This window comes from Cynocephalus volans, chromosome 12 (assembly GCF_027409185.1).
Source record: "Cynocephalus volans isolate mCynVol1 chromosome 12, mCynVol1.pri, whole genome shotgun sequence".
Taxonomy (NCBI): domain Eukaryota; kingdom Metazoa; phylum Chordata; class Mammalia; order Dermoptera; family Cynocephalidae; genus Cynocephalus; species Cynocephalus volans.
In genome coordinates this window covers 46234701-46251694 of record NC_084471.1, presented here as the reverse complement: position 1 = coordinate 46251694, position 16994 = coordinate 46234701, and the positions used below count along the sequence as shown (strand labels likewise).

Below are 16994 nucleotides of genomic sequence, written 5' to 3'. Positions count from 1 at the left end.
AAATGGCTAAACAGAAACAAAAACTAGCTCTTCCACTTAGAGGCTGGTTGGCTCTAGACAAATTTCTTTTTCTCAGTTTTTCCATCTGTTCAAGGAAATAATAAAATAACAATGATAACTACTTTTAAGATTTTTATGCTTTGAATGAGTTGATACTTTCCAAGCATTTCAAGTAGTGCCTGACACATAGTATTTGTGACTTAAATTTAAAATAGCATTCACTACTCTGTACTGTAATTGTTTGATGATTCACCTATTTCACCTTTAAAAGTTTCCTGTGGGTAGATTCCATGTCTAACTTGTCCAACATCTGTAACTTTAGGACCTAACATGGGCTCTGACACATCAGAGGTACAAAAGAAATATTTTTTAAAGTAATGAGTGAGATGTCTCACAATGGAATGGGCTTCCCAGGGAATGGTTACTTTTTCCCTGTTAGTGTAATTATATAAGCAGAGGATGTAATGATCACCTATCAGTAATGTGTCAGATAGTACGAAGGGTCTTCAAAAAGTTCATGGAAAGATTCACATTATCTTTTAATTCTATTTTTCCATGAACCTTTTGAAATACCCTCCGTGTCTAAAGTGTCTTAAAGCATCTAACATTTCTTCCAAATCTAAGATGCATTATTATTTTTATGCTTGTTCTTTATCAACTTTCATAGTCTCACAACAGTACTAATGAAATAAAGGAATTCCATCTTTCAGCAATTGCCTCCTTCACCTCTACAATACACTCTAGCCATTCAAAAATACTTTTAGCCTTTTTCAGATCTTCCTCTACTAGGATCACATGCTTTTCCCTTTGTTTAGAATACTTCTTACACTTGTCTACTTCACCCTCTTGAAACATTCTCCAGAAAGTATTCCCTGGTCCCCCATAAGAGTGCTAACCACCCATTACAAAATGCAGTGGCATTTAGGGGTTGTATTTATCACGTTATAAAAGTTGCCTAACTGCTAATTCATTGAACTCTAAACTTCTTGAAAGCAGGGTCTGTGTCCTGTCTATTTGGTCTTTTTCGACCACCTAATACTCTGCTTGGTAATATGCATTAAAAGAATAAAGGCATGAATGAAATCATCTTGCGTAGTTTTACTGCTTTTTAATTGTGTACACCAAAGATAATTTTCAAAAGCACGTTCTGTGGTCAATCAGTTAAAATGCTCTTTGAAGCAAACCTCTGTCCCAATATCAATGATTTTGAATATCTCCTTAATGCTATTAAACACAATATGTAATATGCAAATATGTACCCCAAAACAAATATGCACTTTTATTTCATGCTTAGAATTTGGTCTTCAAAGCAAGTTTCTCTTGAGCAAAATGTTTGAAGGTAAAGAGACCAGGCCAAAATCTGCTAGTACACTAGCCCATTTTGTCTGAAAGAAATGAAAACAAAAAATTAGTTCTTTCCCACTGTGAATGCAACAGTTTGTCAGTGAAGAAGATAAATATTGATATTACAGGCTGTCTATACAGTGCTATGAGAGAAGAAATAGAAATATTTCAACCATAGAAGAGTTTGATGATTCCTACTCTCTCCCCTAAACGCAGAGCTTTCCACTCTCCCATATATTTTACGGTTCACTACAAACGTTCACTAAAAAACTGAGAGAAAAATCTCAGTAAGTCTGCCTTAAAGAGCGTATTATTTTGTCCATGAGGAAAATAAAGGGCACTCTCTGCACTAAATTTCCAACTCAACAGGTAAGAATGGAAGAAAAAAAAATGAATTTTTATCAGTATCATAGAAGAATGATCATTTACCCTTGCATAATTAGAAGGTTCCTCAGACATGTGATAATTACTAAGCAACTGGCATTTACTGTACAAACCGATGGCTCATTAATAAACGACGATGCATCATTCGGTGTCAGAAATCAACTCTGGACAATCCTTTATTCCATTAGTTCAGTGAAAAAGCCTGTACTCATTTAGCTCAGTTTTTTTAGATCGTTAGACATTTACTACGAGCTTTCTTACCCGCCCGTCTGTCTTCCCTCCTGCCATCCTCCTCCCTAGTCCCGCCCATCCTTCCGGCGAGGCGGGGTCACGGCTTGCCCGCGCCACCCCGTAGATTGGCACGTCACCAGGGCGGGCCGGCGCGTGCGCACTGGCCTGTTCGCGGCCGGTGGACCATGGAGTCTCTAAGGCTCTTCGCCCCGGGGCTGTGTGCCCAATCGTTCGCCTTGCCCTTAGGAGGAGTTTTGAAGCTGTGGCTCTGTGAGCTGTGGCTCCTACTGCTGGGTTCCGGTTTGAATGCGAATTTTTTGCCACACGAAGAAGACGTAGACTTTATCAATGAGTACGTGAACCTCCACAATGAGCTCCGGGGCAACGTCCACCCCGGAGGGTCTAACTTGCGCTTCATGGTGAGGCCCAAAGACGGTTTCCCGAATCTCCCACAACCCTTGTCACGGTGCTCCCCTCGGCCTCAAAGGCTGGGCCACTGCTCTGAACCTTAAGGATCGCGGAGAACCGCACTTTTATTTTGGGTTTAAAAATATACGTACGGTTTGTACACTCGAGAAATGAAAAGCGCTATCACGCTAACGTAGTTATTGCCATGATTTTGCCCAGAGCGGGGACTGAGTGGAGGCGCTCTCCTGAGGTGCAGATTTTAAGGGGGCGTCAATTTAAGAAAATATTTTAATGCAACAGTCTTAAAAAATTAAAAGTCAGTGCAAACATATCAATGATGAAGAAAATATCAGAATTTTGAACAGACAGGATCTTTGGGTCTGGATTTGGGAGAGGCAAGTGAGGCACTCTCAGGGTGGTGCAAGTACAAGGTCAGATCCTGTTTTTACTTAGAATTTTGAGTTTCTTCCATCTTGGATGATTTCATATTAATTTTAACTTTTTTCAAAAAGTTATTTTATCTTGAATATTGAGTTTTTGGGTGCCCACTCCAAATTTTGCTCCAGAGGAAGTGTCTCAGTCCCCCCAATCTAGTCCTGACCCTGGTTTTGCATTCCCTTGCATTGCTGTTCTTTTTTCCCACTTTTTCATTGCCTATTTTCATTTAATAACTGTTCAATTATTGCCTTGTTGCTACGGAGTTTTCATGATTGTCATTAAAAATGACGGCAAAATCCAGCAAGTAAATAACTATCCTCTTATCAGGCAATTGGGAGCTTCTAATTTACATTATACATGATATTGCAAGGACTGCCTCGCTAGATATATGTCTTTTCTTTCTTCAAGATTAGATTCCTAGCAAACATTTCAGAAAAAGGATAAATAAATTAAGGGTATGGTATTTTTTATTTATATGCTACATAGCAATTGCTTTTCTAAAGGGCTGTGCCAAATTAAGCAGGTACCAGCTATGTATAAGGGTTCTGTTTTCATCACATCCTCACTGGCTTGGGCATTTTCAATCATTTGCTAAATTAATAAATTATAAAATGGTACTTTGTCTTAATGTTAATTTCAAGATGCTACTTTGATTGGACATATTTTAGTTATTTCTTGCCCTTTTCTTTCTAAAAGTTGGTGTGTATTTTTTCCATGTATTTTGCTAAGACAAATAGTGACTGCAAATAGTATAGTCTATCATAATAATATGGTCTATTTAGAACTTTTCTTTAACAGGTTTAGAAATCATACATTTCGTTTTTATTCTTTTATTATGTATTCTTAGCATTTTAACATATATACTTCATTGTACAAAGTCCAAAGTTAATCAGTATATGTAACATCCTTCCAAATATTAAAAAGATATTAGAACATTAAATTCTGAACACATCTCTCCCATACTGTTGTAATGTAGTATTTTTGTTCTACCTTGTTTTTAAACATCAAAAAATGTATTTTTTTAATTATAGTAAAATATACATAAAGTTTACTATTTTATCCATATTAAGTGTACAGTTCAATGACATTAAGTACATTCACATTGTTGTGCAAACTTCACCACCACCCATCTCCAAAACTTTTTTCATCTTCCCAATTGAAACTCCATACGCATTAAACAATCACTGTCCATATCCTCCTCCACCCAGTCCCTGAGTACTACTTTTCTGTCTCTATGAATTTAACTACTCATGTTACCTCATATAAGTGAAATAGTACAGTATTTGTCTTTGTGACTGGCTTATTTCCCTTAGCATAATGTCTTCAAAGTTCATCCATGTTGTAGCATGTGTCAGAATTTCCTTCCTTTTTAAGGCTAAATAATATTCCACTGTGTGTATATACCACATTTTGTTTATGCATTCTTTTGTTGATGGACACTTGGGGTGTTTCCACTTTGGGGCTATTGTGAATAATGCTACTGTAAAACGTGTGTGTACAAATACCTATTTCTGTCCCTGCTTTTGCTTCTTTTAGATATATACCAGAACTGGAATGGCTGAATCATATGATAATTCTATGTTTAATTTTTTGAAGAATCACTGTTCTGTTTTCCATAATGGCTGCACCGTTTTACATTCCCACCAGGAATGCACAAGGGTTCCAATATTTCCACATCTTCCTGACTCTTGTTTTCTGGGGTTTTGCGTTTTGTTTTTTGGTTTTTTATAATAGTCATTTGATGGGTGTGAAGTTGTATCTCTTTGTGGTTTAATGATTAGTGATGTTGAGCATCTTTTCATGTGGTTATTGGCCATTTGTTTATGTTTGGAGAAGTGTCTGTTCAAGTCCTTTACCTATTTTTCAGTTGGTTTGTTAGTTTTTCAATTGTTGCTGTAGGAATTTTTTATATGCTGGATATTAATCTTATCAGATATATGATTAGCAAATATTTTCTCCTATTCCATAGGTTGCCTTTTCATTCTGTTTATTGATATTGCCCTTTGGTGTGTAAAAGTTTTTAACTTTGATGAAGCCTAATTTATTTTATTCTTGCTCTCTGTGCTTTTGATGTCATATCCAAGAAATCATTTGAAGAATCCAATGTCATGAAGCATTTCCCCTATGTCTTCTAAAAGTTTTATAGTTTTAGCTCTTACATTTAGTTTTTTGATCTATTTTGAGTTAATTTTTGTATATGGTGTAAGGTAAGGGTCCAACTCCATTCTTCTGCCTGTAGATATCATTTTCCAAGCACCATTTGCTGAAAAAGCCTTTTTATCCCCCACTATTAAGTGGTCTTTCTACCCTTGTCAAAAATTATTTGATCATATATGGGGGGGGTTATTTCTGGGCTCTGAATATCTGTATGCCAGTACCATATTGTTTGATTAGTGTAGTGTTGTGATAAGTTTTGAAGTCAGGAAGTGTGAGTTCTCCAGGTTTGTTCTTTTTCTGGATTATTTTGGCCATTCAGGGTCCTTTGAAATTTTATGTGAATTTTAGGAGGTATTTTTGTATTTTTGTGAAAAACATTATTGGAATTTTGATAGGGGTTGCATTGATTTGTGCAACATTTTGGGTCATATGGGCATCTTAACAACATTGTCTTCCAATCCATTAACATAGGATGTCTTTCCACTCATTAGTATTTTCTTTAATTTCTTTTTTTTTTTTTTATTGTTTTCTGTAAGCCACCTTTGTTTTCTTTTTTTTTTTTTTAATTTTATTTTGTCGATATACATTGTAGCTGATTAATGCTCCCCATCACCAAAACCTCCCTCCCTTCTCCCTCCCCCCCTCCCCCCCAACAATGTCCTTTCTGTTTGTTTGTTGTATCAACTTCAAATAATTGTGGTTGTTATATCTTCTTCCCCCCCCCCCGGTTTGTGTGTGTGTGTGTGTATGTGTGTGTGTGAATTTATATATTAATTTTTACCTCCCTCCAATAAGTGAGAACATGTGGTATTTCTCTTTCTGTGCCTGACTTGTTTCACTTAATATAATTCTCTCAAGGTCCATCCATGTTGTTGCAAATGGCAGTATTTCATTCGTTTTTATAGCTGAGTAGTATTCCATTGTGTAGATGTACCACATTTTCCGTATCCACTCATCTGATGATGGGCATTTGGGCTGGTTCCAACTCTTGGCTATTGTAAAGAGTGCTGCGATGAACATTGGGGAACAGGTATACCTTCGACTTGATGATTTCCATTCCTCTCGGTATATTCCCAACAGTGGGATGGCTGGGTCGTATGGTAGATCTATTTGCAATTGTTTAAGGAAACTCCATACCATTTTCCATAGAGGCTGCACCATTTTGCAGTCCCACCAACAATGTATGAGAGTTCCTTTTTCTCCGCAGCCTTGCCAGCATTTATCGTTCATAGTCTTTTGGATTTTAGCCATCCTAACTGGGGTTAGATGGTATCTCAATGTGGTTTTGATTTGCATTTCCCGGATGCTGAGTGATCTTGAGCATTTTTTCATATGTCTGTTGGCCATTTGGATATCTTCCTTAGAGAAATGCCTACTTAGCTCTTTTGCCCATTTTTTAATTGGGTTGCTTGTTTTCTTCTTGTAAAGTTGTTTGAGTTCCTTATATATTCTGGATATTAATCCTTTGTCAGATGTATATTTTGCAAATATTTTCTCCCACTCTGTTGGTTGTCTTTTAACTCTTTTAATTGTTTCTTTTGCTGTGCAGAAGCTTTTTAGTTTGATATAATCCCATTTGTTTATTTTTCCTTTGGTTGCCCGTGCTTTTGGGGTCGTATTCATGAAGTCTGTGCCCAGTCCTATTTCCTGAAGTGTTTCCCCTATGTTTTCTTTAAGAAGTTTTATTGTCTCAGGGTGTATATTTAAATCCTTAATCCATTTTGAGTTGATTTTAGTATACGGTGAGAGGTATGGATCTAGTTTCATTCTCCTGCATATCGATATCCAGTTATCCCAGCACCACTTGCTGAAGAGGCAGTCCCTTCCCCAGTGAATAGGCTTGGTGCCTTTGTCAAAGATCAGATGGCAGTAAGTGTGTGGGTTGATTTCTGGATTCTCTATTCTATTCCATTGGTCAGTGTGTCTGTTTTTATGCCAGTACCATACTGTTTTGGTTATTATAGCTTTGTAGTATAGCTTAAAGTCAGGTAGTGTTATGCCTCCAGCTTTATTTTTTTTGCTGAGCATTGCTTTGGCTATTCGTGGTCTTTTATTGTTCCATATAAATGTCTGAATAGTTTTTTCCATTTCTGAGAAAAATGTCTTTGGAATTTTGATGGGGATTGCATTGAATTTGTATATCACTTTGGGTAGTATGGACATTTTCACTATGTTGATTCTTCCAATCCAAGAGCATGGGATATCTTTCCATCTTCTTGTATCCTCTCTAATTTCTCTCAGCAGTGGTTTGTAGTTCTCATTATAGAGATTTTTCACCTCCTTGGTTAACTCAATTCCTAAGTATTTTATTTTTTTGGTGGCTATTGTAAATGGGCAGGCTTTCTTGATTTCTGGTTCTGCATGTTCACTGTTGGAGAAAAGAAATGCTACTGATTTTTGTGTGTTGATTTTGTATCCTGCTACTGTGCTGAAATCATTGATCAATTCCAACAGTTTTTTTGTAGAGGTTTTAGGCTGTTCGATATATAGGATCATGTCATCTGCAAACAGGGACAGTTTGACTTCATCTTTTCCAATCTGGATGCCCTTTATTTCCTTCTCTTCTCTGATTGCTCTGGCTAGTACTTCCAACACTATGTTGAATAGGAGTAGGAGTGGTGAGAGTGGGCATCCTTGTCTAGTGCCTGTTCTTAAAGGAAAAGCTTTCAGCTTTTCCCCATTCAGGATGATATTGGCAGTGGGTTTGTCATATATGGCTTTAATTATGTTGAGATACTTTCCCTCTATACCTAACTTATAGAGGGTCTTTGTCATGAATGAGTGCTGAACTTTATCAAATGCTTTTTCAGCATCTATAGCGATGATCATATGGTCCTTGTGTTTGAGTTTATTAATATGGTGTATCACATTTATTGATTTGCGTATGTTGAACCAACCTTGCATCCCTGGGATGAATCCCACTTGATCGTGATGAATAATTTTTCGTATGTGTTGCTGTATTCTGTTTGCTAGTATTTTAGTGAGGATTTTTGCATCTATATTCATCAAGGATATCGGCCTGTAGTTTTCTTTTTTGGTTATATCTTTACCTGGTTTTGGTATCAGGATGATGTTTGCTTCATAGAATGAGTTTGGGAGATTTGCGTCCATTTCAATCTTTTGGAATAGTTTGTAAAGAATCGGTGTCAATTCCTCTTTGAATGTTTGGTAAAATTCTGATGTGAATCCATCTGGTCCTGGGCTTTTCTTTGTTGGGAGCCTTCTGATAACAGCTTCAATCTCCTTTATTGTTATTGGTCTGTTCAAATTTTCTACGTCTTCACGGTTCAGTTTTGGGAGCTTGTGTGTGTCCAGAAATTTATCCATTTCCTCCAGATTTTCAAATTTGTTGGCGTATAGTTGTTTATAGTAGTCTCGAATGATTCCTTGTATTTCAGATGAATCAGTTGTAATATCGCCTTTTTCATTTCTAATTTTTGTTATTTGAGTCTTCTCTCTTCTTTTTTTTGTTAGCCATGCTAATGGTTTGTCAATTTTATTTATCTTTTCAAAAAACCAACTTTTTGATTCGTTGATCTTTTGAATTGTTTTTTGGTTTTCAATTTCATTCAGTTCTGCTCTGATCTTAATGATTTCTTTCCGTCTGCTAACTTTAGGATTGGATTGTTCTTGTTTTTCTAGTTCTTTAAGGTGAAGTGTTAGGTTGTTCACTTGCCATCTTTCCATTCTTCTGAAGTGAGCATTTAATGCAATAAATTTTCCCCTCAATACTGCTTTTGCAGTATCCCACAGGTTTTGGTATGATGTATCATTGTTTTCATTAGTTTCAATAAACTTTTTGATTTCCTGCTTGATTTCTTCTTGGACCCATATGTCATTAAGTAGAATGCTGTTTAATTTCCATGTGTTTGTATAGTTTCCAGAGTTTTGTTTGTTATTAATTTCTAGTTTTAATCCATTGTGGTCTGAGAAGATACATGGGATAATTCCAATTTTTTTGAATTTATTGAGACTTGATTTGTGACCTAATATGTGATCTATCCTGGAGAATGATCCATGTGCTGATGAGAAGAATGAATATTCTGAGGTTGTTGGGTGGAATGTTCTGTAGATATCTGCCAATTCCAATTGGTCTAGAGTCTTGTTTAGATCTTGTGTTTCTCTACTGATTCTTTGCCTAGATGATCTGTCTAATATTGACAGTGGAGTGTTCAGGTCCCCTGCTATTATGGTATTAGTGTCTATTTCCTTCTTTAGGTCTAATAGAGTTTGTTTTATAAATCTGGCTGCTCCAACATTGGGTGCGTACATATTTATGATTGTTATGTCTTCTTGATGGATCAGTCCTTTTATCATTAAGTAGTGTCCCTCATTGTCTCTTTTTATGGTTTTTAGTTTAAAGTCTATTTTGTCAGATATAAGAATAGCCACTCCAGCTCGTTTTTCTTTTCTGTTTGCATGGTAAATCTTTTTCCATCCTTTCACTCTTAGTCTGTGTGAATCTTTATGGGTGAGGTGGGTTTCTTGTAGGCAGCATATAGTTGGGTCCTGCTTTTTGATCCAGTCAGCCAGTCTGTGTCTTTTAATTGGGGAATTTAAGCCTTTAACATTAAGAGTTGTTATTGAAAGGTGTTGATTTATTCCTAGCATTTTATTGGTTGTTTGGTTGTCTTAGGTGTCTTTTGTTCCTTGCTTTCTGATTTACTGTTTGGTTTCTTTGTTTGTTGGTTCTTTGGTTGTAGATAGTGTTTTTGTTAGCTTGTTTTCTCTTCATGAATGCCATTTTTATTGTACTAGCGGGTTTAGATTTTTCTTAGGTTTTTATGGCAGTGGTAGTTATTTTTCAGGAACCAAACCCAGTACTCCCTTGAGGATTTCTTGTAAGGGTGGTCTTGTGGTAGTGAACTCCCGCAGTTTTTGTTTGTCTGAGAAATATACTATTTGCCCCTCATTTCGGAAGGATAGCCTCGCAGGGTAGAGTATTCTTGGCTGGCAATCTTTGTCTTTTAGTATTTTGAAAATATCATCCCATTCCTTTCTAGCTTTTAGGGTTTGTGATGAAAAGTCTGATGTTAACCTGATTGGGGCTCCCTTATAGGTGATTTGATGCTTCTCTCTTGCAGCTTTTAAGATTCTCTCTTTGTCTCTGAGTTTTGCCAATTTGACTATTGACATGTCTTGGAGAAGGCCTTTTTGGGTTGAATACGTTTGGAGATCGTTGAGCTTCCTGGATCTGAAGATCTGTGATTTTTCCTATACCTGGGAAGTTTTCTGCCACTATTTTGTTGAATATGTTTTCAATGGAATCTCCATTTTCCTCCCCTTCTGGAATACCCATGACTCGGATATTTGAGCGCTTGAGGTTGTCTGATATCTCTCTCAGATTTTCTTCCATGTCCTTGATTCTTTTTTCTTTCTTTTTGTCTGCTTGTGTTATTTCAAACAGCCCATCTTCAAGTTCAGAGGTTCTCTCTTCAACTTCGACAAGCCTGCTGGTTAAACTCTCCGTTGTGTTTTTTATTTCGCTGAATAACTTCTTCAGTTCAGCAAGTTCTGCTACATTTTTTTTCAGGACATTGATTTCCTTGTATATTTCCTCTTTCAGATCCTGTATACTTTTCCTCATTTCATCATGATGTCTAGCTGAGTTTTCTTGTATCTCATTCAGTTTCCTTAGAATTATCACTCGAAATTCCTTGTCAGTTATTTCAAGGGCTTCTTGTTCTATAGGATCTATAGTATGAGATTTATTAACTTTTGGTGGTGTACTTTCTTGATTTTTTGTATTTCTGGTGTCTTTTTTTTGGTGTTTATTCATTGTGGCAGGGGGTTTCACAGTCCACCGGTTAAAGACTAATGACTAACTAGGATGTTGCTGTGGTTGCCAATTTGGTATGGCTCCCACCGTGACTGCTCAGTTGGCCTCTAGTGTCTTGTGTGTGTGGTTGCCTCGGGTCTTGGGCTTCTCCGGGGATCCACCTTTCTGGTCAGCTTGTACTCTGCTGGGCTGGTGGATCACGTACCACAGGGTGTGTGATCTCTGTTGAGGTTTCACTTTCTGTACAGGACTTCTCCCCGTTCCGTGTGCTCTGGCCCAGGCTGTTAGATCGTGCAGTGGCGACCCCACCGGGTGTGTGGTTTCTGTCGAGTCTCCGCCTCCCTGGCCGCACGTCTCCCCCCTCTGTGCACACTGTGCTGGGCTGGGGTGTGTCTTCTGCACCCCTCGTCTATCAGCTGGGCCTTCAAGACCCTGCTCAGCACCGCCTCGCCCAGGAAGTCTACCAGGTTTCTGCTAGGCACAGACGACCGGTCTCTCTGGGTGCCTTTGTAGCACTGTGTAGATCTTTCTCGGGTCTTGTTCACCTTTGTATCCCCCCGGTATAAACCGAGTCTAGTGCCCGCCTGCAGCCTGCTCTCCGGCAGGTTCAAGTGGACCTGGGAAATCTCCTACCACACTATTCCCAACCAGAAATTCGTTAGGCTTTTTTCCAAACTGGTGGTCGCAGAGATGGTATCTGCCTCCCAGTAACAGGAAGTTTACCAGGCCGGAGTCCAGGGTGTGGTGGAGTGACAGTCGGCCCGCCCTTACTTCCTAGCCCTCCCAAAACTGGTCGGGACGCCCCACACCCCCAGCCCTGCCAGAGAACCGCGGAGGGAGTGGGAGAGGAGGCCGGCCCGCAGGGTCCGGAAAGCCCCGCGCCAGGCCAAGCAAATGGGCTCAGTGATGGCCGAGCAGGGCGGAGCTGCCCGCACCTGGGAAAATGGAGGCAGCACTGGGGCAGTGAGTGGCCTGGTGGTGCAGGCGGGAGCCGCGTGGGCATCCACCCCCCGAACAGAGCTGTGCCAGGGATCACTCACAGTGCTGTGCCAGGTCGGGCGCTCGCTCTGACTCTGGTTTGTTGCCTTCCGTGTTCTCGGCACTGCCGCCTCGGGCTGTTCAGTCGCGGCGCCGCTCGGGCGCTCCCAGGAATCTTCTTTAATGCCAGCCTGAAACCTCGAATCCTGAATAGGGCAGCTGGCCACCTTCAGTGCGGCCCCAGCCTCCGGGATCCTGGCTGCATCCACAGCAGCCCTGGCGCCGTGTTCCCTGTTTCAAGACTCGCTTTTGCAGCTAAGAATCAGTTCTTTTCCTGCTCCACACTTCAAAGCTGTTGCCTGTAAATGAGGCAGCCTCTCCTGCCGGGGGCAAAGTGGCGTTGAGCCCCCACGACCGGCCAGCAGCAGCAGTCCTCCCTTAAGAGATGGCCAGAGGAAGGTCCACAAGTTTCCCGGCTGCCTGAGGCCCAGTGGCCACCTTTTCCACCTCAGCTACTCCGCGCCAGCCGCCGCAGCTGCCGCCATCTTGAAACTCCTCTTTAATTTCTTTCAGTAATGTTTTGTAGTTTTCAGTATATGTCTTTCTCTCTTTAGTTTATTCCTAAGTATTTTGTTTTATTTTATTTTTTGAAGCTATTGTGATGAAATCATTCACCTAATTTCCTTTTCAGATTGTGCATCATTAATGTATAGAAATGCTAATATATTTTTTATGTTAATTTTGTAACCTGCTACTTTACTGAGTTTGTTTATGGGTTCTACGGTTTTTGTGTGTTTGTGCATAGGATCTTTAGGGTTTTCTCCATATGAGACCATGTCATCTACGAACAAAAAAATTTTACTTCTTCCTTTCCAATTTGGATGCTTTTATTATTATTTTTTTCCTTGCCTAGTTTTCTGGCTAGGATTTCCAGTAGCGTGGTGATTAGAAATGGCAAAAATGGGCATCACTGTCTTGTTACTGATCTTAGGTGAAAAGGTTTCAGTCTTTCACCATTAAATATGATGCTACTTGTGAACTTTTCATATATGGCTTTTATCATGTTGAGATAATTACCTTCTATTTTTTTTCTTATAGTTTTTTTTTTTTTTTTTCCTCATAGTATCTATATCTGGCTTTGGTATCAGGGTAATGCTCGCCTCAGAATGGGTTAGGAAGTGTTACCTACTCTTCATTTTTTCAGAAGAGTTTGAGGTTTTTTGTTAATTCTTCTTTAAATGTTTGGTAGAATTCAGCAGTGAAGCCCTCTGGTCCTGGGCTTTTCTTTATTGGGAGATTTTTATAACTGATTGAATCTCCTTACTAGTTATAGGTCTTGTAGAAGATTGAATTATGTCTCCCCCAAATTCTCTGAAGCTTAAATTGTGTCTCCCAAGTTTTATGTATTAGAAACTTAGCCCCCACTATGACTGTTGAGAGGGTGGGAAATCCTATTATGGTAATTTAAAGGTGGAGCCTTAAAGAGGTGATTAGATTGTAGGACTGTACAGTAGTGAATGGATTAAAAATGGTGGTCAAGGGCATAGTGTCAAGGGCATAGTTTCAAGGGCTTTAAAAGAAGAGGAGAGTTGTCTCTCTCTCTTGCTCTCTCTGCTTCCACCATCTTGCAGTGTGAGACCCCTGGGTCACTGTTGCCACCACCAGATGGACTTTGGACTTTCCATCCTCAGAAACTATAAGAAGTAAATTTTTTCTTTATAAATCACCCAGTTCCTGGTATTTTGTTATAAGCAACAAAAATGGACTAATACAGGTCTATTTAGATTTCCTTTTTCTTCATGATTTAGTCTTGGTAGGATGTGTCTTTCTAGGAATTTGTCCATTTCATCTAGGTAAACCAATTTCTTGGCCTACATTTATCTGTGATATGAATTGTAATTATTTCGGTTGGGTATTCTCAGCTTATACATTGCTTGTGTAAGTATAAGTATTGTACAGTATAGGTTTAGGAGTTTGTTGGTCAGTGAGTTTGATGTCTCACATGACTGTTTCCATCTGACTTTCTTGTCACTTCCTCAGGCTGGTGAGCAGAATTTTCTAGTCTCCTTTCATTAGGAAGTACTCAGGGTCCTAATTTTTTGCAAAGATCTCAGTTCCAGAACTTGCCTTATGTAACACTATGGCTACATCTTTTGTTCCCATATTAGTAGTACTTATATCTGGTCTGATATCTCCTCTCTTGAGATTGGGCTCATGAGTTTGTCACCCTGGCTTTTAACTTTCCCCTTCATTTTTGGTAAGTGGGTATTACCTTTTTTTCATTTGAGCTCAGGTATGGATTTTGTTTTATTTTTAATTTGCCCATTTCCCCCCAGTGTCCTATTCTTTTCTTATGATTTCTATTTCTGTAATCAATCCTTTAATTATTTTAAGCATATTTTATATTTTTAGTTTTTTATTATTTTAGTGTCTTTGTGTATTATTCTCTTGTTTTATCTACTAATCCTTTGTTGCATTTATAATTTTCTATAATAAACTCATCTTCAACAGGTATTGTGTGTGAGAGACAGAAAGAGTTCATGTTGTCCAAGTTGTAGAAGAACAAATATTGCTACAGAGTAGTTTTTTATTAGCTTTTTGCCTCATTCCCCTTTTAGAATCAATTTTTATATTATTTTCCCCAGTTTGACATTTTTCTTTTTATCTCCTTATTGTATTTTTGGCCATCTAGACTTTTTAATATTTTTACCTAGCTGATTAATCGGTTTTTAAAAATTTCTTCTGGATTTTGTATCAAAGTCTGAAAAACTTTTCTCTACTCCATGCATTACTGGTGTGAAAGCAAAATGATACAATCCCTTTAGAAAGGAATCAGACAAATACCTAATGAATTATAGATGTATTTACCCTATTTCTGAACCCATTTCTGAGTATACATCCTACAGACATACCACACAAGAAGAAAATGGCATCAGTTCAGATTTTTCACTGTAACATTGTTTGATAATAGCAATTGACTGGAAAAACACTCCAGCACTAAGGGGTTGATTAAACTAACTGGTTCATCCATGTAAAAGAATACCATGTGGCTCTACAAAAAAAATGAGAAAACTCTCTACACTAACGAGGAAATATCTCATGGACCTTGGAAAAAGCAATGTATATTATGATGTATTTTATGTAAGAAAAACAAATGAAAAAGAATGCATATTTGCATTAAAAAACACTGGAGAAATCCACAAGGAACCAGTTGATTACCTGTAGAAGGCTTAGGGGAAATGGGATAGTGGGGAGCAGGATAATAACAAGGCTTTTCAATAATTTTATGTGATTTTGATTTTTGTAAACTATTATATTATTTGCTCAAAAAATAAAATATTCCAACTGCAAAAAAATAAGTGAATAAATAAAATATTTTCTTAAATGCATGGTGATAATGTTATTGAGAATTGAAACTAAGTGATAAAAAAGTATTCGTTAAACAAGAGATGTATATAGTAAGAAAACATGTAATGCCAAAAATTTTTAATTCTGAATAACCTCAGTAAAATCCAGTATTTAGGACAGTGGGGGTGTCATTCCTAAAGTCTAATCCTTGTGGATGTTGGAAAGAAGTAGGCAAATAAAACATCAAAATGGAAGTAAGCGCAGTTATGTATTTTTGATATTTTTTTAATGTTTTAATAAATTTAAGCATATAATTTAAAATGTAATAATTGAAGTGAATTAAAGATAGTTAAGATGAACATAAAGATTATCATAAAGATGGGATATTAGTAGTTAGAAGATGGGAAGAGTTAATTAAACTTTAAATTTACAGAAGAGAAGGGAGGAATAAAAAAAAATGTAATCAACCCTGAAAAATAAGGAAAAAGAAAAATAGGAAATGACAGTAAGAAAAAAAATTTAAACATGAAATAACATTAAAACAAACTAAATATATTAATTATTGTGGCAAATATGAGTGAATTTAATTTCCCTATCAATAATTACAGATTGACTAAGTAAACAAAAATCTGCCTATATCTTGTTTGCAAAAATATATACCTGCAACAAAAGAACTGAAAATAAAAATATGAGTAAAAATATATTAGGAAAATTCTAATAAAAAATAATATATAAAATAATACAGAAATGACTAAATGCATTAAAATAGACAAAAAGAAATATTATGTAGTGAAAAAGGTATAATCCATGAAACTAAAATAGTCAAAGACTTTTGTGCACTGACCAACACAGAAAATACGTAAAGTAAAATTTCCCAGAAATACTCAGAAATTTTTTAAAAAGTCATTATGAAATGTTTTCTACACTTTTTTCCAAATTTCATAACCAAAGTAGATTTCAAAAATAAAGTGATATATAGCACAATAAGTAAAAATTGGTCAAAATAATCACATACTCTGTCAATAAGGGATAGACGTTCTTATGTACATGTAACTTTTACAGAAAAAGTCATTGTTTTCTTGGTCTTAAAGAAAAACTCAAATAGAAATATTACAGCTAAATTTCTGACCCAAATTTAATTAACTAGAAAGCAAAACCAAAAAAATGTTGCTTGGTAGACTCAGCTATTTGGAAATTAATCAATGCTTTTTAAATTATACTTGGATCAATAATAAAACCAAAATTTCCCCAAAACGTTGACCCAATATATTAGACTGTTTTCTGTTGCTTGTTACAGAATACCTGAAACTGGGTGATTTATAAAGAAATGAAGTTTATTTCTCAACAGTTTTGTAGGCTGGGAAGTCCACAGTCCAGGAGACGCATCTGGTGAGGGCCTTCTTCGTGGTGACTCTCTGTGGTGATGCAGTGTATCACATGGTGAGAATTGGCATGAGCAAGAGTTTTCCTATATGGCCTCCTTATAAAGCCACCAGTCCACACCCCTGATAACTCATTACCTTCAGCTCATTACTCCATGAATGGATTAATCCATTCACAAGGGTGCAGTCCTTACAATCCAATCACCTCTCAAAGGCCCCACTTTTCAAATACCATAATCAGATTTCTCATCCTCTTAAAATTGTTACATGTGGATCAAGTTTCCAACACATGAACTCTTGTGGGACACATATGACCCATAGCACTTAATATCAAACACATGACATATAAATAAAGGAAAAGACAGCCAATCAATTACCAATGTCTGTTATTGTAAACTGACTGAAAATAAGCAAACTAAGCAGTCTAAGGAAAAAAGAATAAGAGAATAGTGATCTGGCCCTGGCTCTATCCCACCCCCCCAACCTGGCACACTCTGGCCCTGCCAGGCCAAGGGGCTCCATTGGCACGCAGGTGGCCTCCAGAG

At 37.5% G+C, this 16994-nt stretch overlaps 1 protein-coding gene across 2 annotated transcripts in view; it reads left to right on the top strand.

Annotated features, from left to right (window-relative positions):
* The first annotated feature begins 2144 nt into the window (after nt 1-2144).
* Nucleotides 2145-16994, top strand: part of GLIPR1L2 (GLIPR1 like 2) — a 61996-nt gene continuing 47146 nt past the window's right edge. For both annotated transcript variants that reach the window (XM_063076387.1, XM_063076388.1), the window contains exon 1: nt 2145-2378. In XM_063076387.1, coding sequence (XP_062932457.1) covers nt 2145-2378 — 234 coding nt within the window. The remainder of the gene's footprint in view (nt 2379-16994) is intronic.